This window comes from Manacus candei, unplaced genomic scaffold (assembly GCF_025592945.1).
Source record: "Manacus candei isolate 608988 ecotype Guabito, Panama unplaced genomic scaffold, ASM2559294v1 h1tg000035l, whole genome shotgun sequence".
NCBI lineage: Eukaryota > Metazoa > Chordata > Aves > Passeriformes > Pipridae > Manacus > Manacus candei.
In genome coordinates, this window is record NW_026138083.1 from 8103219 (window position 1) to 8124214 (window position 20996).

A 20996-nucleotide genomic window follows, 5' to 3' on the forward strand; every position below is an offset into this window, starting at 1 on the left:
TATTCGGCAAGAAAAAATAAGGCGAATGGCCCTGCAGCATATTCTACGTTGAACCCTGAGACTAGTTCAGATTCTCCTTCTGTCAGGTCAAATGGAGCGCGGTTTGTTTCGGCAAGAGTGGAGATATATCATATTATTGCTAAGGGCCAGGAGGAGAAAATGAGGTAGAGAGGTTCTTGAGTTGTAGCTAGGGTATTGAGGGTGTAGTTACCACTAAGGATAATTACGGATAGGAGAATAATGGCCAGGGTAACTTCGTAAGAGATAGTCTGTGTGACTGCTCGGAGGGCGCCGATTAAGGCATATTTTGAGTTAGAGGCCCACCCTGATCATAGAATTGAATAGACTGCCAAGCTAGATAGAGCTAGAAGGAAGAGTATGCCAAGGTTTAGGTCAGTAAGGGGAAAGGGTAGGGGAAGTGGTGTTCAAATTGTAATTGCTAGGAGAAGGGCTAAGATAGGGGTAGATATAAATAGGTAAGGGGATGAAGTTGATGGACGAATTGGTTCTTTAATGAATAGCTTTACTCCATCTGCTATAGGTTGTAAGAGGCCAAATGGTCCTACAATATTAGGCCCTTTTCGGGCTTGCATATAACTTAGAATCTTACGTTCAACTAGGGTAAGAAATGCTACGGCGATGAGGATGGAGAGAGCATAGGATATTGATATAATAAAGTAAGTGAGGGTTAAGTGAATTGTCATGTGATTTGTGTTGGAGCTAGGGAGAGGATTTGAACCTCTGGGTAAAGGGCTTAAGCCTTCTGCATTTGCCAAGCCCTGCCACGCTAGCGGTCCTTTTCTAGGAGGGGATTATGGTGAAGCTCTTAGCAATTTAGTTGGGTTCATTACTGGGTGCGAAGGCGTGCTTGTGGCATAGGCCTTACTTCTTCGGTCCTTTCGTACTAGAAGGAGTTGTAACACAGATAGAAACCGACCTGGATTACTCCGGTCTGAACTCAGATCACGTAGGACTGTTAATCGTTGAACAAACGAACCCTTGGTAGCGGTTGCACCACTAGGATGTCCTGATCCAACATCGAGGTCATAAACCTCCTTGTCGATGTGGGCTCTTGAAGGAGATTGCGCTGTTATCCCTGGGGTAGCTAGGTTCATTAATCAATTATATTGGGTCTGGTTGCTATTAACACGTTGATGGGTAGTTCTTGGTTAAGATGGATTGTCTGATATTTGGAGGTTGAGTTTGCCTCCAAGGTCGCCCCAACCAAAAAATGCACACCAGCAAAATCCCGGGGGAGTGGGCCCTGTGGGTGAGTATTGTTTATGGGAGTGGTAGCAGATTTTAAAGTTCCACAGGGTCTTCTTGTCTTATGGGGTTATTCCTGCTTTTGCACAGGAAGATCAATTTCACTGATTATCGGTAGGAGACAGCTAAGACCTCGTTAAGCCATTCATACAAGTCCCGATTTATGGGACAATTGATTGCGCTACCTTTGCACGGTTAGGATACCGTGGTCATTGAACGTATTGTCACTGGGCAGGCTTCACCTTTAATACTTGGTTTGCTAAAGGCTATGTTTTTGGTAAACAGTCGGGCCTTGGATTTGCCTAGTTCCTTTTACAGATTTTAATCGTCTTTGGGGGCGCTCCATAGGTGGGTTAACAGAGTTTTGGGTATAAGGTCTTGTTAAGGTTAAAAAATATCCTGTGGATTGTTAATAATGTTGTAATGTAAGCTTGCGCCACAGAGGGGATCCCTAGTTACTTATTTTAGCATAAATTCTCTTATTTAACATAAGTTGGCCTATTGGGGAAGAGGGAGTCATAAGGAAGTTTAGATTTTTTTGGGTGAGGAGCTTTGACGCATTCTTTAATGGTGACTGCTTGAAGGCCCACAATTAAGCTGTAATTGAATTTATCCGCTAGGGGAGAGTGTACTCTTTTTTAAAGGAGCTGTACCTCCTTTAAATAGCCCTTAATTCGCTTCATGTGGGTTGAGTGTAGTCCTGGGAGGTGAATTAAGAGGGAACTAAGATTCATTTCATAGGCAACCAGCTATCACCCAGCTCGATTGGCTTTTCACCACTACTAATGAGTCTTCCCACTCTTTTGCAACAGAGACGGGTTTGCTCAGTAGATAGCTGCTCGTGAGTAGCTCGCTTGGGTTTCGGGGAAGCAAGCTTAAATTGGCGTTTTGCTTGGGTAATTTCTCGCTAAATCATGATGCAAAAGGTACAAGGGTTGGTCTTTGCTATTTATTGCTTGGTTTGTCATTACTATTTCATTCTTCCCTTACGGTACATGATCTCTATTGCGTCTTGAGTTTACCTTTCTATCGCCTATACTAGGTTGAGTGAGAGAATGTTTTGATTTAATAGGTAGTATTAACTTGGTTTATATGTAATCTGGTAGAAGAGCTAGAGTTAGGCTTCAAGGCGATCTGATATGAAACAGATATCTTTCAGGTGTAAGCTGAATGCTTTAGTTATAGCTACGCCTTGGTAGACTAAGTGCACCTTCCGGTACACTTACCTTGTTACGACTTGCCTCATCTCTAGCTTGGGGGTTTATTATAAATAAAATTAATTATAGCTTGTGAGGAGGGTGACGGGCGGTATGTACGTGCTTCAGAGCCAGCTTAAAGGAGGCATTATTATCCTGCTTTACTGCTAAATCCGCCTTTTAGGAGTGATTTCACACTCCTTGTCGTGAGGTATTCTATGCTAGAAAATGTAGCCCATTTCTACCATCTCATGAGCTATACCTTGACCTGTCTTATTAGTGGGATGTTGCTGTTGTGCCCACTGTTAAACCCTCAGTTTAGGGGTGGGTTGACGACGGCGGTATATAGGCTGATTTGGCAAGGGATGGTTGGGTGTATCGTGGGTTATCGGTTATAGAACAGGTTCCTCTAGGTGGGTTTGGAGCACCGCCAAGTCCTTAGAGTTTTAAGCGTTTGTGCTCGTAGTTCTCAGGCGGATGCTTAAGTGGTGAAAGCATCGGGATTTAGGGCCAGGCATAGTGGGGTATCTAATCCCAGTTTGTGTCCTGGCTTTCGTGGAGTTTTGTTGATCATGAAGCTAAGATCATTTCTATGGGAGTATTGGATGCATCTTGTGCTTATAACAGCTTGGTTACATTTCAGTCTTAGTTGAAGTGATAATGAAAAACCACTCTTTACGCCGTATAAAGTTAATTTGGGTTTCTTGTGTGACCGCGGTGGCTGGCACAAGATTTACCAACCCTGGTAAGTTGCTTTAACTAAGTCAAGTTTACACTTATTGCTTAATATTGATTACTGCTGAAAACCCGTGGGGGCGTGGCTAGGCAAGGCGTTTTGGGCTACAATTGGAGTGGTGTGCCTGATGCCTGCTCCTGCTGTCTTTTTAAGGTGCTGAGGGCATTTTCACTGGGATGCGGATACTTGCATGTATATATTTGGCAAGAACTAACTGTAAGGTTAGGACTAAGTCTTTTTTGTCCTTGGGTATGTGTAATAGCCGTCTTAACATCTTCAGTGTTATGCTTTATTGTAAGCTACAAGGACTAAGGCTGTTTTAGGCATAGTGATTATTATTGGGGCTTGTTTTAGTTGTAGTAATAGTTGATATTGATTTAGGACTTGTTTAGTGGTTGGAGAAGTAGTGCAAGTGGATAACAAAAATGTGTTGCTGAGAAGTTAGAAGAGTAGAAAGGGGCAGGATTGTAGTGTTGTGGATGGGTTTGTTAAGGTTTTATGTTCTTGTAGTTGAAATTACAACGATGGTTTTTCAGGCCAAAGGTCTTGGATAGAAGCCAAGCAGGAATTGTTATGACGTACTTTATACTATCTTTAAGTGTTAGTTTTATTTTGGGAGGACTAGCAGTTGCTTCCAATCCTTCTCCATACTATGCAGTAGTGGGGTTAGTGTTGGCGTCTATTGTAGGGTGTGGATGGTTAATGAGTTTGGGGGTGTCTTTTGTATCACTAGTGTTATTTCTGGTGTATTTAGGTGGGATGTTGGTGGTTTTTGTGTATTCGGTTTCATTGGCAGCAGATCCATTTCCTGAGACTTGAGGGGACTGGCAGGTTGTTGGGTATGGTGCTGGGTTAGTTTTAGTGCTGGGGGGTGGGGTGTTTATTATAGGGCTATCTGAGTTAGAGTGGTTGGGGATGAACACGGTGGATAGTGGGGGCGTTTTATCTGTTTGGTTGGATTTTGAGGGAGCGGCTATGTTTTATTCTTGGGGGGTTGGACAATTTTTAATTGCGGGCTGGGGTCTGTTGCTGACGTTGTTTGTTGTGCTAGAACTTGTACGAGGGTTGTCTCGTGGGGCAATTCGGGCGGTTTAAGGTGGTGTGGTTCAGAGAATAGTTTAATGAAAATGCCAGCTTTGGGAGTTGGTGATAAAGGTTTGATTCCTTTTTTTCTGAAGGGTTGGAAAAAAGTTTGGGACCAACTGTTAAAGGCGTATGTGGGTGGAATATTAGTTAGAGTAGTAGAGGCGATTAATTGGGGAGGTAAGAGGGTGAAAGGAAATGATGGGGTAAATTAAAGTGTAAACAAACAAATGAACAAATGAATGATGAAAGGAAATGATGGGGTAAATTAAAGTGTAAACAAACAAATGAACAAATGAATGATGAAAGGAAATGATGGGGTAAATTAAAGTGTAAACAAACAAATGAACAAATGAATGATGAAAGGAAATGATGGGGTAAATTAAAGTGTAAACAAACAAATGAACAAATGAATGATGAAAGGAAATGATGGGGTAAATTAAAGTGTAAACAAACAAATGAACAAATGAATGATGAAAGGAAATGATGGGGTAAATTAAAGTGTAAACAAACAAATGAACAAATGAATGATGAAAGGAAATGATGGGGTAAATTAAATATCAGGACCCTCCACCTTCCTCGAAATCTCCTCTTACTCCTGGAGGAGGTGCAGGATTTCCACTGGAATGATCTTACTCTTACCATTTTCATCATTCCATCCTTTTTCACATCCTCATAAATATTTTGTGGAGGAAACCCCATGTTAGACGTAACCAAATTGAACAATATGTTTCCTGCGTTATGATGGGTGTCTGAGATCGCTCTGGAGTTGATCTAGAGAAGGGGCTTAGAGTGAGTGTTTCCGTCTGCCAAGCCCTCAGCCCTTCAGCTACCCTTTCAGATGGGTGGGCTAAGGCTCTCTCAGCCCCACCTCTCGCAGGCAGCACTCTGGTGGGTGCCCCGTGTGCTCCCTGCGTGTCCTTGAGGATCACCTACCGGAGTCGTGATCCTGTTCCCCGCTCATCACTCATCACCTTCCCTAGGGAATATGCTGTCCTTGCCATCGCTGGGGCTGGGACATCCAGCAGCCCTGCTGGAGCCACCTTCCTCTCTCACACTGTGCATTTTCCCAGCAGAGCAAGGCAGAGTCAGAGACCCTGGGCTGTTGCGCAGCAGGGTTTCTCTCCCCTTCCTGGGGAACTGGGGAGAGAGGCAGTCGTCCCAGGCAGATGAAGAGGGATAGGGGAGAAGCCACAGATGTGGAGGAGGCACGTGTTCCCCGAGGAAACGGCAAGCAGCCCAGAGAGTTGAGGACAGCACGGGAAGATGTGAAAGGTGCAGCAGAAAAGAAGCCCCGGAGCTCCCAAAATCCCAGCAGCGGGTGTGCAGCAGAGCAGGTGATTGCAGCTGGGGAGGGGAGGACTGCACTGCGAGCTGAACGGGAAAAGTCCCTGCCCGTGACTGGTGCTCCAGAGTCAGGTAATGCTCAGCATGCCATTGGCTGAGGGAGCCACAGGGGCTCCTGCTGGCGCAGGGAGAAACCCAAAGAGAGACTTTCAGGCACTGAAAGAAGACTTCATTTCTCTACCCTCCTTCTTCCTTTGCTCCCCCAGGAGAGTCGTTTCTGGCAGCTCTGTTTTCTCGGGACAGGGAGGTCATTTCTGACCCTCTCAGCGAACACGCAGGTTGGGCTCAGCATGAACTTCATCTGTCTCGTCCTCGCTCTCTGCCTAGGAAACCTTCTGTCTAAATCACAGCATTTCATCACTCTATCCTTCTTCCTCCTCCCAGAAAACACTCAACAGGGTTTTCAGGCCCCTGTGCGGAAATACCACTGAATAGAGGGAAAACGTTGCAAATGTCGTGTTTGCTGTCTTGCATTTGTTCACGCCAGATGATCTTACTTCTGTAAGGAAATAAGAAGGAAGAGAAACTTCAGATCTCTTCTCCGTCTCTGCTCTTCCCTTCATCCTCTCTGCCTCTCCCTGTTCCTCTCATCCACCACTGCCGGGTGCCCATCCACCCGCTGCCACCACAGGATATCTCGACTGTCTCTGCAATGCAATTTTTCTGCCTTTCTAAAAAAATCAGCAGATCCTTTCGAGGCTGGCATAGGTCTATCAAGCTCTCCTCTCACTAGCTTTAATAATGCGTTGCATTCTGCCTCCAGGCTGCCTCTGGCACGACTTCCAGTTTTCCCCAGGCTGCCAACATATTCAGGGCTCTCTGTTTGCAGGATCAGTGTTGTGTGTTTTCAGGGAGAAAGGAACCCTCAGAATTCACGGCGATGAAAAATATGGGAAAGAGAACGAACTTTTCTACTCTACCTCTGGGTGCCCCTCAACCTGCAGCAGATATGCTGGTTCCAACATGCAAAGTTCAGGTGTGACAGACTGTTGCCTGGTCCTCTGAGCAGGAGGAGAAACACAGCAGCGCTCTCCTCACGGAGACTGCATGAGTTCAAAGCAGGAGGGAGATGACATGCCACGTGCGAGCTTTCTCTGGAGCTTTCTCTGGCGAAGGTGCTTCTCCCTCGCCGTGGCACTGGTGTCACAGCCCCTGACTAAACCCCAAGTGGTTTGTCTGGCCAGTAGAATTGCTTCTGCTGCCAGCAAGGATGCTCCCGGGGACATGCCAGGAGAGGCTGAGCCCGGGCTGCTGAGCCCGGAGGGATGGTCTGAAACGCATGCACCTGGACCAATCTTAATAACCCGTGCCCCAGAGGACAAGTCAGAAGTCTCCACGTGCCAACAAAGCAGGGATGAGAGGGAAGAGATGATGGCGATGAAAAAAGTTCATGGTCTGTCAATCTTGAGCTCCCCATACGAAACCGCCCCCTTGACACACAGCCTGCCCCAGCCGTCTCCACGGTGCAGAACCTCGACCGCCGCTCCTCTGCCGCCGCTCTCGCCTGCCCTCCGCATCCAGCCAGCACCCGATGAGAGCCCGAGAGACGCGGAGGCCGGGCTCAGCCTCAGGGCGGAGTTGGTTGACGAGGGCAGGGGAAGGAGATGAAGGTAGAGGAGGGAGAGGAGGTGGAGAGGAAGCGGCCCGACCGAAGCAGAGAGCCGGGGCTGGCGGGGGCAACGAGAGACCGGGCAGCGGATCGGCGGATGCGGCTCTGGCGTGGAGCGGGGCTGGCCCTGCTGGCCGCGCTTCTGCTCGGTGAGCAGGTCTGGGATGGCGGTGCAGGTCCCTCGATGTTGCCGTCCTGCCTGGCAGGTTCTTCACAGAACTCAGTCTCCGATCTATCCTCCCGTCTGTCCCTCCCTCTGCTTCGTAAAGCACTCCCTCGGAAAAACCCTCCCTTTTTCGAGCCGTTCTTCTTTCCTTACTTTACTCTCTGTCCTTCAGAGAACTCCTGCCATCCGTCCTTCCGCTTTACTACTTTTCTTTCTCTCTTTGTCTTGCTCAGTCCCGCAACTTTCCATTCTTCAGTGACTCCGCCAATCCACCTCTCTTCCCGCACTCATCTCTCCAGTTAATACTTATGGACACTTCCACTACTGCTCACCTTGACATCCTCTTAAAATTCTTCTCCGTGTGTTCCTGATTTTTTCTGTGCCCTTTGTTCTGGGAAACAACATCCAGCGCAAAAAGCAATTCTGACGGCTTTCTTCTTTATCTCCCCCCGCCAGTGTCTGCAGGCAGAGCCCAGGTGCAGCAGGACCCGTTGGCAGAGACCACCGAGGGCAGTGAAATCACCATCAAATGCTCACACGCCAACCTACGAATCCATGATTTTATCCATTTCTACCGGCAGCTGCCGGGCCACAGCCCCGAGCTCCTGGCAAGCGCTGCTAAAGGGTCCGGAGAGCTGCGTGCGCCAGTGGGGCGGCTCTCGGTGTCGGCAGACCGTCGTTGGACGGTCCTCTGGCTCTCCGGGTCCAGTGCTGGGGAAGCGCCACTCTATTGCTGCACCCTGGCGGACACGGATTCATTGACACGGTCGTCTTTGGAGCTCTCAGGGGATTTTCTTAGAAATACAAAAATGCGGTAGCTGTTTTTACAGCCGAGCAAAATAGGGCCCCTATGAAAGCAGGGGGTTTCAGTCCTCCACGGAGCACAGGCTTGTGACAGAATGTCTCGGTGTCAAGTGACATACACAGCGTAGCGCAGCGCAAGTCTGGGCATACTGCAGTCAGCTGCAATGTGTGTCCTTAAGTTCTCCTGAGCCGTCGTCCCCTGAATACTCTTTTCCCCTTCAGGCAGGCACCGCCATTCTCTGGTTCATGAAGATCTTTCTCTTTGGATAGGAGGACGAGTCTAGTCTTGCCTTGAGGGTGGAAAAGACACGGTAATGGTCTGCAAGACTTGGAGTGTCACTCTTCAAGCATCTGCACGCTAAATCTCGGAGGTGTGCTGAAGAATCTGCGGAGGCAGAAAGTGCGACGGAGCGAGGTGCAGCCAAGCCCGACCAAGTGGTAGAGGTCGTGAGTGAGCAGACAAAAGCGGTAAAAAAAGGAAAGACTTCCATCCATGCGGCCCTGGGTTCAGGAGGTTGGTGGCAGGACCATACTCCATTATCCTCTCAGCAGAAATGCAGTGTCCTCACTTTCCTGTAAATGTGTTATCTCTGCTCTGATACGTAAGAGGGCAGAACCATGTCAGGAGCCCACAGGTCTAGGGAGGGTGAGCTTGATGTTGCTCTTCCGCCTGGCAAGACTGGGAAAATATCAGGACCCTCCACCTTCTTCGAAATCTCCTGTTACACCTGGAGGAGGTGCAGCATTTCCACTGGAATGATCTTACTCTTACCATTTTCATCATTCCATCCTTTTTCACATCCTCATAAATATTTTGTGGAGGAAACCCCATGTTAGACGTAACCAAATTGAACAATATGTTTCCTGCGTTATGATGGGTGTCTGAGATCGCTCTGGAGTTGATCTAGAGAAGGGACTTAGAGTGAGTGTTTCCGTCTGCCAAGCCCTCAGCCCTTCAGCTACCCTTTCAGATGGGTGGGCTAAGGCTCTCCCAGCCCCACCTCTCGCAGGTAGCACTCTGGTGGGTGCCCCGTGTGCTCCCTGCGTGTCCTTGAGGATCACCTACCGGAGTCGTGATCCTGTTCCCCGCTCATCACTCATCACCTTCCCTAGGGAATATGCTGTCCTTGCCATCGCTGGGGCTGGGACATCCAGCAGCCCTGCTGGAGCCACCTTCCTCTCTCACACTGTGCATTTTCCCAGCAGAGCAAGGCAGAGTCAGAGACCCTGGGTTGTTGCGCAGCAGGGTTTCTCTCCCCTTCCTGGGGAACTGGGGAGAGAGGCAGTCGTCCCAGGCAGATGAAGAGGGATAGGGGAGAAGCCACAGATGTGGAGGAGGTACGTGTTCCCCGAGGAAACGGCAAGCAGCCCAGAGAGTTGAGGACAGCACGGGAAGATGTGAAAGGTGCAGCAGAAAAGAAGCCCCGGAGCTCCCAAAATCCCAGCAGCGGGTGTGCAGCAGAGCAGGTGATTGCAGCTGGGGAGGGGAGGACTGCACTGCGAGCTGAACGGGAAAAGTCCCTGCCCGTGACTGGTGCTCCAGAGTCAGGTAATGCTCAGCATGCCATCGGCTGAGGGAGCCACAGGGGCTCCTGCTGGCGCAGGGAGAAACCCAAAGAGAGACTTTCAGGCACTGAAAGAAGACTTCATTTCTCTGCCCTCCTTCTTCCTTTGCTCCCCCAGGAGAGTCGTTTCTGGCAGCTCTGTTTTCTCGGGACAGGGAGGTCATTTCTGACCCTCTCAGCGAACACGCAGGTTGGGCTCAGCATGAACTTCATCTGTCTCGTCCTCGCTCTCTGCCTAGGAAACCTTCTGTCTAAATCACAGCATTTCATCACTCTATCCTTCTTCCTCCTCCCAGAAAACACTCAACAGGGTTTTCAGGCCCCTGTGCGGAAATACCACTGAATAGAGGGAAAACGTTGCAAATGTCGTGTTTGCTGTCTTGCATTTGTTCACGCCAGATGATCTTACTTCTGTAAGGAAATAAGAAGGAAGAGAAACTTCAGATCTCTTCTCCGTCTCTGCTCTTCCCTTCATCCTCTCTTCCTCTCCCTGTTCCTCTCATCCACCACTGCCGGGTGCCCATCCACCCGCTGCCACCACAGGATATCTCGACTGTCTCTGCAATGCAATTTTTCTGCCTTTCTAAAAAAATCAGCAGATCCTTTCGAGGCTGGCATAGGTCTATCAAGCTCTCCTCTCACTAGCTTTAATAATGCGTTGCATTCTGCCTCCAGGCTGCCTCTGGCACGACTTCCAGTTTTCCCCAGGCTGCCAACATATTCAGGGCTCTCTGTTTGCAGGATCAGTGTTGTGTGTTTTCAGGGAGAAAGGAACCCTCAGAATTCACGGCGATGAAAAATATGGGAAAGAGAACGAACTTTTCTACTCTACCTCTGGGTGCCCCTCAACCTGCAGCAGATATGCTGGTTCCAACATGCAAAGTTCAGGTGTGACAGACTGTTGCCTGGTCCTCTGAGCAGGAGGAGAAACACAGCAGCGCTCTCCTCACGGAGACTGCATGAGTTCAAAGCAGGAGGGAGATGACATGCCACGTGCGAGCTTTCTCTGGAGCTTTCTCTGGCGAAGGTGCTTCTCCCTCGCCGTGGCACTGGTGTCACAGCCCCTGACTAAACCCCAAGTGGTTTGTCTGGCCAGTAGACTTGCTTCTGCTGCCAGCAAGGATGCTCCCAGGGACATGCCAGGAGAGGCTGAGCCCGGGCTGCTGAGCCCGGAGGGATGGTCTGAAACGCATGCACCTGGACCATTCTTAATAACCCGTGCCCCAGAGGACAAGTCAGAAGTCTCCACGTGCCAACAAAGCAGGGATGAGAGGGAAGAGATGATGGCGATGAAAAAAGATCATGGTCTGTCAATCTTGAGCTCCCCATACGAAACCGCCCCCTTGACACACAGCCTGCCCCAGCCGTCTCCACGGTGCAGAACCTCGACCGCCGCTCCTCTGCCGCCGCTCTCGCCTGCCCTCCGCATCCAGCCAGCACCCGATGAGAACCCGAGAGACGCGGAGGCCGGGCTCAGCCTCAGGGCGGAGTTGGTTGACGAGGGCAGGGGAAGGAGATGAAGGTAGAGGAGGGAGAGGAGGTGGAGAGGAAGCGGCCCGACCGAAGCAGAGAGCCGGGGCTGGCGGGGGCAACGAGAGACCGGGTGGCGGATCGGCGGATGCGGCTCTGGCGTGGAGCGGGGCTGGCCCTGCTGGCCGCGCTTCTGCTCGGTGAGCAGGTCTGGGATGGCGGTGCAGGTCCCTCGATGTTACCGTCGTACGTGGCAGGTTCTTCACAGAGCTCAGTCTCCGATCTATCCTCCCGTCTGTCCCTCCCTCTGCTTCGTAAAGCACTCCCTCGGAAAAACCCTCCCTTTTTCGAGCCGTTCTCCTTTCCTTACTTTACTCTCTGTCCTTCAGAGAACTCCTGCCATCCGTCCTTCCCCTTTACTACTTTTCTTTCTCTCTTTGCCTTGCTCAGTCCCGCAACTTTCCATTCTTCAGTGACTCCGCCAATCCACCTCTCTTCCCGCACTCATCTCTCCAGTTAATACTTATGGACACTTCCACTACTGCTCACCTTGACATCCTCTTAAAATTCTTCTCCGTGTGTTCCTGATTTTTTCTGTGCCCTTTGTTCTGGGAAACAACATCCAGCGCAAAAAGCAATTCTGACGGCTTTCTTCTTTATCTCCCCCCGCCAGTGTCTACAGGCAGAGCCCAGGTGCAGCAGGACCCGTTGGCAGAGACCACCGAGGGCAGTGAAATCACCGTCAAATGCTCACACGCCAACCTACGAATCCATGATTTTATCCATTTCTACCGGCAGCTGCCGGGCCACAGCCCCGAGCTCCTGGCAAGCGCTGCTAAAGGGTCCGGAGAGCTGCGTGCGCCAGTGGGGCGGCTCTCGGTGTCGGCAGACCGTCGTTGGACGGTCCTCTGGCTCTCCGGGTCCAGTGCTGGGGAAGCGCCGCTCTATTGCTGCACCCTGGCGGACACGGATTCATTGACACGGTCGTCTTTGGAGCTCTCAGGGGATTTTCTTAGAAATACAAAAATGCGGTAGCTGTTTTTACAGCCGAGCAAAATAGGGCCCCTATGAAAGCAGGGGGTTTCAGTCCTCCACGGAGCACAGGCTTGTGACAGAATGTCTCGGTGTCAAGTGACATACACAGCGTAGCGCAGCGCAAGTCTGGGCATACTGCAGTCAGCTGCAATGTGTGTCCTTAAGTTCTCCTGAGCCGTCGTCCCCTGAATACTCTTTTCCCCTTCAGGCAGGCACCGCCATTCTCTGGTTCATGAAGATCTTTCTCTTTGGATAGGAGGACGAGTCTAGTCTTGCCTTGAGGGTGGAAAAGACACGGTAATGGTCTGCAAGACTTGGAGTGTCACTCTTCAAGCATCTGCACACTAAATCTCGGAGGTGTGCTGAAGAATCTGCGGAGGCAGAAAGTGCGACGGAGCGAGGTGCAGCCAAGCCCGACCAAGTGGTAGAGGTCGTGAGTGAGCAGACAAAAGCGGTAAAAAAAGGAAAGACTTCCATCCATGCGGCCCTGGGTTCAGGAGGTTGGTGGCAGGACCATACTCCATTATCCTCTCAGCAGAAATGCAGTGTCCTCACTTTCCTGTAAATGTGTTATCTCTGCTCTGATACGTAAGAGGGCAGAACCATGTCAGGAGCCCACAGGTCTAGGGAGGGTGAGCTTGATGTTGCTCTTCCGCCTGGTAAGACTGGGAAAATATCAGGACCCTCCACCTTCCTCGAAATCTCCTGTTACACCTGGAGGAGGTGCAGCATTTCCACTGGAATGATCTTACTCTTACCATTTTCATCATTCCATCCTTTTTCACATCCTCATAAATATTTTGTGGAGGAAACCCCATGTTAGACGTAACCAAATTGAACAATATGTTTCCTGCGTTATGATGGGTGTCTGAGATCGCTCTGGAGTTGATCTAGAGAAGGGGCTTAGAGTGAGTGTTTCCGTCTGCCAAGCCCTCAGCCCTTCAGCTACCCTTTCAGATGGGTGGGCTAAGGCTCTCCCAGCCCCACCTCTCGCAGGTAGCACTCTGGTGGGTGCCCCGTGTGCTCCCTGCGTGTCCTTGAGGATCACCTACCGGAGTCGTGATCCTGTTCCCCGCTCATCACTCATCACCTTCCCTAGGGAATATGCTGTCCTTGCCATCGCTGGGGCTGGGACATCCAGCAGCCCTGCTGGAGCCACCTTCCTCTCTCACACTGTGCATTTTCCCAGCAGAGCAAGGCAGAGTCAGAGACCCTGGGTTGTTGCGCAGCAGGGTTTCTCTCCCCTTCCTGGGGAACTGGGGAGAGAGGCAGTCGTCCCAGGCAGATGAAGAGGGATAGGGGAGAAGCCACAGATGTGGAGGAGGTACGTGTTCCCCGAGGAAACGGCAAGCAGCCCAGAGAGTTGAGGACAGCACGGGAAGATGTGAAAGGTGCAGCAGAAAAGAAGCCCCGGAGCTCCCAAAATCCCAGCAGCGGGTGTGCAGCAGAGCAGGTGATTGCAGCTGGGGAGGGGAGGACTGCACTGCGAGCTGAACGGGAAAAGTCCCTGCCCGTGACTGGTGCTCCAGAGTCAGGTAATGCTCAGCATGCCATCGGCTGAGGGAGCCACAGGGGCTCCTGCTGGCGCAGGGAGAAACCCAAAGAGAGACTTTCAGGCACTGAAAGAAGACTTCATTTCTCTGCCCTCCTTCTTCCTTTGCTCCCCCAGGAGAGTCGTTTCTGGCAGCTCTGTTTTCTCGGGACAGGGAGGTCATTTCTGACCCTCTCAGCGAACACGCAGGTTGGGCTCAGCATGAACTTCATCTGTCTCGTCCTCGCTCTCTGCCTAGGAAACCTTCTGTCTAAATCACAGTATTTCATCACTCTATCCTTCTTCCTCCTCCCAGAAAACACTCAACAGGGTTTTCAGGACCCTGTGCGGAAATACCACTGAATAGAGGGAAAACGTTGCAAATGTCGTGTTTGCTGTCTTGCATTTGTTCACGCCAGATGATCTTACTTCTGTAAGGAAATAAGAAGGAAGAGAAACTTCAGATCTCTTCTCCGTCTCTGCTCTTCCCTTCATCCTCTCTTCCTCTCCCTGTTCCTCTCATCCACCACTGCCGGGTGCCCATCCACCCGCTGCCACCACAGGATATCTCGACTGTCTCTGCAATGCAATTTTTCTGCCTTTCTAAAAAAATCAGCAGATCCTTTCGAGGCTGGCATAGGTCTATCAAGCTCTCCTCTCACTAGCTTTAATAATGCGTTGCATTCTGCCTCCAGGCTGCCTCTGGCACGACTTCCAGTTTTCCCCAGGCTGCCAACATATTCAGGGCTCTCTGTTTGCAGGATCAGTGTTGTGTGTTTTCAGGGAGAAAGGAACCCTCAGAATTCACGGCGATGAAAAATATGGGAAAGAGAACGAACTTTTCTACTCTACCTCTGGGTGCCCCTCAACCTGCAGCAGATATGCTGGTTCCAACATGCAAAGTTCAGGTGTGACAGACTGTTGCCTGGTCCTCTGAGCAGGAGGAGAAACACAGCAGCGCTCTCCTCACGGAGACTGCATGAGTTCAAAGCAGGAGGGAGATGACATGCCACGTGCGAGCTTTCTCTGGAGCTTTCTCTGGCGAAGGTGCTTCTCCCTCGCCGTGGCACTGGTGTCACAGCCCCTGACTAAACCCCAAGTGGTTTGTCTGGCCAGTAGACTTGCTTCTGCTGCCAGCAAGGATGCTCCCAGGGACATGCCAGGAGAGGCTGAGCCCGGGCTGCTGAGCCCGGAGGGATGGTCTGAAACGCATGCACCTGGACCATTCTTAATAACCCGTGCCCCAGAGGACAAGTCAGAAGTCTCCACGTGCCAACAAAGCAGGGATGAGAGGGAAGAGATGATGGCGATGAAAAAAGATCATGGTCTGTCAATCTTGAGCTCCCCATACGAAACCGCCCCCTTGACACACAGCCTGCCCCAGCCGTCTCCACGGTGCAGAACCTCGACCGCCGCTCCTCTGCCGCCGCTCTCGCCTGCCCTCCGCATCCAGCCAGCACCCGATGAGAACCCGAGAGACGCGGAGGCCGGGCTCAGCCTCAGGGCGGAGTTGGTTGACGAGGGCAGGGGAAGGAGATGAAGGTAGAGGAGGGAGAGGAGGTGGAGAGGAAGCGGCCCGACCGAAGCAGAGAGCCGGGGCTGGCGGGGGCAACGAGAGACCGGGTGGCGGATCGGCGGATGCGGCTCTGGCGTGGAGCGGGGCTGGCCCTGCTGGCCGCGCTTCTGCTCGGTGAGCAGGTCTGGGATGGCGGTGCAGGTCCCTCGATGTTACCGTCGTACGTGGCAGGTTCTTCACAGAGCTCAGTCTCCGATCTATCCTCCCGTCTGTCCCTCCCTCTGCTTCGTAAAGCACTCCCTCGGAAAAACCCTCCCTTTTTCGAGCCGTTCTCCTTTCCTTACTTTACTCTCTGTCCTTCAGAGAACTCCTGCCATCCGTCCTTCCCCTTTACTACTTTTCTTTCTCTCTTTGCCTTGCTCAGTCCCGCAACTTTCCATTCTTCAGTGACTCCGCCAATCCACCTCTCTTCCCGCACTCATCTCTCCAGTTAATACTTATGGACACTTCCACTACTGCTCACCTTGACATCCTCTTAAAATTCTTCTCCGTGTGTTCCTGATTTTTTCTGTGCCCTTTGTTCTGGGAAACAACATCCAGCGCAAAAAGCAATTCTGACGGCTTTCTTCTTTATCTCCCCCCGCCAGTGTCTACAGGCAGAGCCCAGGTGCAGCAGGACCCGTTGGCAGAGACCACCGAGGGCAGTGAAATCACCGTCAAATGCTCACACGCCAACCTACGAATCCATGATTTTATCCATTTCTACCGGCAGCTGCCGGGCCACAGCCCCGAGCTCCTGGCAAGCGCTGCTAAAGGGTCCGGAGAGCTGCGTGCGCCAGTGGGGCGGCTCTCGGTGTCGGCAGACCGTCGTTGGACGGTCCTCTGGCTCTCCGGGTCCAGTGCTGGGGAAGCGCCGCTCTATTGCTGCACCCTGGCGGACACGGATTCATTGACACGGTCGTCTTTGGAGCTCTCAGGGGATTTTCTTAGAAATACAAAAATGCGGTAGCTGTTTTTACAGCCGAGCAAAATAGGGCCCCTATGAAAGCAGGGGGTTTCAGTCCTCCACGGAGCACAGGCTTGTGACAGAATGTCTCGGTGTCAAGTGACATACACAGCGTAGCGCAGCGCAAGTCTGGGCATACTGCAGTCAGCTGCAATGTGTGTCCTTAAGTTCTCCTGAGCCGTCGTCCCCTGAATACTCTTTTCCCCTTCAGGCAGGCACCGCCATTCTCTGGTTCATGAAGATCTTTCTCTTTGGATAGGAGGACGAGTCTAGTCTTGCCTTGAGGGTGGAAAAGACACGGTAATGGTCTGCAAGACTTGGAGTGTCACTCTTCAAGCATCTGCACACTAAATCTCGGAGGTGTGCTGAAGAATCTGCGGAGGCAGAAAGTGCGACGGAGCGAGGTGCAGCCAAGCCCGACCAAGTGGTAGAGGTCGTGAGTGAGCAGACAAAAGCGGTAAAAAAAGGAAAGACTTCCATCCATGCGGCCCTGGGTTCAGGAGGTTGGTGGCAGGACCATACTCCATTATCCTCTCAGCAGAAATGCAGTGTCCTCACTTTCCTGTAAATGTGTTATCTCTGCTCTGATACGTAAGAGGGCAGAACCATGTCAGGAGCCCACAGGTCTAGGGAGGGTGAGCTTGATGTTGCTCTTCCGCCTGGTAAGACTGGGAAAATATCAGGACCCTCCACCTTCCTCGAAATCTCCTGTTACACCTGGAGGAGGTGCAGCATTTCCACTGGAATGATCTTACTCTTACCATTTTCATCATTCCATCCTTTTTCACATCCTCATAAATATTTTGTGGAGGAAACCCCATGTTAGACGTAACCAAATTGAACAATATGTTTCCTGCGTTATGATGGGTGTCTGAGATCGCTCTGGAGTTGATCTAGAGAAGGGGCTTAGAGTGAGTGTTTCCGTCTGCCAAGCCCTCAGCCCTTCAGCTACCCTTTCAGATGGGTGGGCTAAGGCTCTCCCAGCCCCACCTCTCGCAGGTAGCACTCTGGTGGGTGCCCCGTGTGCTCCCTGCGTGTCCTTGAGGATCACCTACCGGAGTCGTGATCCTGTTCCCCGCTCATCACTCATCACCTTCCCTAGGGAATATGCTGTCCTTGCCATCGCTGGGGCTGGGACATCCAGCAGCCCTGCTGGAGCCACCTTCCTCTCTCACACTGTGCATTTTCCCAGCAGAGCAAGGCAGAGTCAGAGACCCTGGGTTGTTGCGCAGCAGGGTTTCTCTCCCCTTCCTGGGGAACTGGGGAGAGAGGCAGTCGTCCCAGGCAGATGAAGAGGGATAGGGGAGAAGCCACAGATGTGGAGGAGGTACGTGTTCCCCGAGGAAACGGCAAGCAGCCCAGAGAGTTGAGGACAGCACGGGAAGATGTGAAAGGTGCAGCAGAAAAGAAGCCCCGGAGCTCCCAAAATCCCAGCAGCGGGTGTGCAGCAGAGCAGGTGATTGCAGCTGGGGAGGGGAGGACTGCACTGCGAGCTGAACGGGAAAAGTCCCTGCCCGTGACTGGTGCTCCAGAGTCAGGTAATGCTCAGCATGCCATCGGCTGAGGGAGCCACAGGGGCTCCTGCTGGCGCAGGGAGAAACCCAAAGAGAGACTTTCAGGCACTGAAAGAAGACTTCATTTCTCTGCCCTCCTTCTTCCTTTGCTCCCCCAGGAGAGTCGTTTCTGGCAGCTCTGTTTTCTCGGGACAGGGAGGTCATTTCTGACCCTCTCAGCGAACACGCAGGTTGGGCTCAGCATGAACTTCATCTGTCTCGTCCTCGCTCTCTGCCTAGGAAACCTTCTGTCTAAATCACAGTATTTCATCACTCTATCCTTCTTCCTCCTCCCAGAAAACACTCAACAGGGTTTTCAGGACCCTGTGCGGAAATACCACTGAATAGAGGGAAAACGTTGCAAATGTCGTGTTTGCTGTCTTGCATTTGTTCACGCCAGATGATCTTACTTCTGTAAGGAAATAAGAAGGAAGAGAAACTTCAGATCTCTTCTCCGTCTCTGCTCTTCCCTTCATCCTCTCTTCCTCTCCCTGTTCCTCTCATCCACCACTGCCGGGTGCCCATCCACCCGCTGCCACCACAGGATATCTCGACTGTCTCTGCAATGCAATTTTTCTGCCTTTCTAAAAAAATCAGCAGATCCTTTCGAGGCTGGCATAGGTCTATCAAGCTCTCCTCTCACTAGCTTTAATAATGCGTTGCATTCTGCCTCCAGGCTGCCTCTGGCACGACTTCCAGTTTTCCCCAGGCTGCCAACATATTCAGGGCTCTCTGTTTGCAGGATCAGTGTTGTGTGTTTTCAGGGAGAAAGGAACCCTCAGAATTCACGGCGATGAAAAATATGGGAAAGAGAACGAACTTTTCTACTCTACCTCTGGGTGCCCCTCAACCTGCAGCAGATATGCTGGTTCCAACATGCAAAGTTCAGGTGTGACAGACTGTTGCCTGGTCCTCTGAGCAGGAGGAGAAACACAGCAGCGCTCTCCTCACGGAGACTGCATGAGTTCAAAGCAGGAGGGAGATGACATGCCACGTGCGAGCTTTCTCTGGAGCTTTCTCTGGCGAAGGTGCTTCTCCCTCGCCGTGGCACTGGTGTCACAGCCCCTGACTAAACCCCAAGTGGTTTGTCTGGCCAGTAGAATTGCTTCTGCTGCCAGCAAGGATGCTCCCAGGGACATGCCAGGAGAGGCTGAGCCCGGGCTGCTGAGCCCGGAGGGATGGTCTGAAACGCATGCACCTGGACCAATCTTAATAACCCGTGCCCCAGAGGACAAGTCAGAAGTCTCCACGTGCCAACAAAGCAGGGATGAGAGGGAAGAGATGATGGCGATGAAAAAAGTTCATGGTCTGTCAATCTTGAGCTCCCCATACGAAACCGCCCCCTTGACACACAGCCTGCCCCAGCCGTCTCCACGGTGCAGAACCTCGACCGCCGCTCCTCTGCCGCCGCTCTCGCCTGCCCTCCGCATCCAGCCAGCACCCGATGAGAGCCCGAGAGACGCGGAGGCCGGGCTCAGCCTCAGGGCGGAGTTGGTTGACGAGGGCAGGGGAAGGAGATGAAGGTAGAGGAGGGAGAGGAGGTGGAGAGGAAGCGGCCCGACCGAAGCAGAGAGCCGGGGCTGGCGGGGGCAACGAGAGACCGGGCGGCGGATCGGCGGATGCGGCTCTGGCGTGGAGTGGGGCTGGCCCTGCTGGCCGCGCTTCTGCTCGGTGAGCAGGTCTGGGATGGCGGTGCAGGTCCCTCGATGTTGCCGTCCTGCCTGGCAGGTTCTTCACAGAGCTCAGTCTCCGATCTATCCTCCCGTCTGTCCCTCCCTCTGCTTCGTAAAGCACTCCCTCGGAAAAACCCTCCCTTTTTCGAGCCGTTCTCCTTTCCTTACTTTACTCTCTGTCCTTCAGAGAACTCCTGCCATCCGTCCTTCCCCTTTACTACTTTTCTTTCTCTCTTTGCCTTGCTCAGTCCCGCAACTTTCCATTCTTCAGTGACTCCGCCAATCCACCTCTCTTCCCGCACTCATCTCTCCAGTTAATACTTATGGACACTTCCACTACTGCTCACCTTGACATCCTCTTAAAATTCTTCTCCGTGTGTTCCTGATTGTTTCTGTGCCCTTTGTTCTGGGAAACAACATCCAGCGCAAAAAGCAATTCTGACGGCTTTCTTCTTTATCTCCCCCCGCCAGTGTCTACAGGCAGAGCCCAGGTGCAGCAGGACCCGTTGGCAGAGACCACCGAGGGCAGTGAAATCACCGTCAAATGCTCACACGCCAACCTACGAATCCATGATTTTATCCATTTCTACCGGCAGCTGCCGGGCCACAGCCCCGAGCTCCTGGCAAGCGCTGCTAAAGGGTCCGGAGAGCTGCGTGCGCCAGTGGGGCGGCTCTCGGTGTCGGCAGACCGTCGTTGGACGGTCCTCTGGCTCTCCGGGTCCAGTGCTGGGGAAGCGCCGCTCTATTGCTGCACCCTGGCGGACACGGATTCATTGACACGGTCGTCTTTGGAGCTCTCAGGGGATTTTCTTAGAAATACAAAAATGCGGTAGCTGTTTTTACAGCCGAGCAAAATAGGGCCCCTATGAAAGCAGGGGGTTTCAGTCCTCCACGGAGCACAGGCTTGTGACAGAATGTCTCGGTGTCAAGTGACATACACAGCGTAGCGCAGCGCAAGTCTGGGCATACTGCAGTCAGCTGCAATGTGTGTCCTTAAGTTCTCCTGAGCCGTCGTCCCCTGAATACTCTTTTCCCCTTCAGGCAGGCACCGCCATTCTCTGGTTCATGAAGATCTTTCTCTTTGGATAGGAGGACGAGTCTAGTCTTGCCTTGAGGGTGGAAAAGACACGGTAATGGTCTGCAAGACTTGGAGTGTCACTCTTCAAGCATCTGCACACTAAATCTCGGAGGTGTGCTGAAGAATCTGCGGAGGCAGAAAGTGCGACGGAGCGAGGTGCAGCCAAGCCCGACCAAGTGGTAGAGGTCGTGAGTGAGCAGACAAAAGCGGTAAAAAAAGGAAAGACTTCCATCCATGCGGCCCTGGGTTCAGGAGGTTGGTGGCAGGACCATACTCCATTATCCTCTCAGCAGAAATGCAGTGTCCTCACTTTCCTGTAAATGTGTTATCTCTGCTCTGATACGTAAGAGGGCAGAACCATG

The 20996-nt window shown here is 51.8% G+C and overlaps 1 protein-coding gene and 1 gene segment (V, D, J or C); one reads left to right on the forward strand and one right to left on the reverse strand.

Annotated features, from left to right (window-relative positions):
* Positions 1-11519: 11519 nt before the first annotated feature.
* The window catches only part of KAT14 (lysine acetyltransferase 14), a 151636-nt gene continuing 142159 nt past the window's right edge, over positions 11520-20996 (reverse strand). The window contains exon 11 of one of the 3 annotated variants that reach the window (XR_007905335.1): positions 11520-11530. The gene's annotated coding sequence lies outside the window, so the exon portion shown is untranslated. Of the gene's footprint in view, positions 11531-15575; positions 15587-19631; positions 19643-20996 lie in introns of those variants that run through there. The other 2 variants (XR_007905336.1, XR_007905337.1) reach the window with 2 other exon arrangements.
* On the forward strand, positions 19503-20389 carry LOC127473299 (T cell receptor alpha variable 4-like). The segment is given in 2 exon segments: positions 19503-19554; positions 20028-20389. Coding segments are annotated over 2 exon segments (414 nt in total).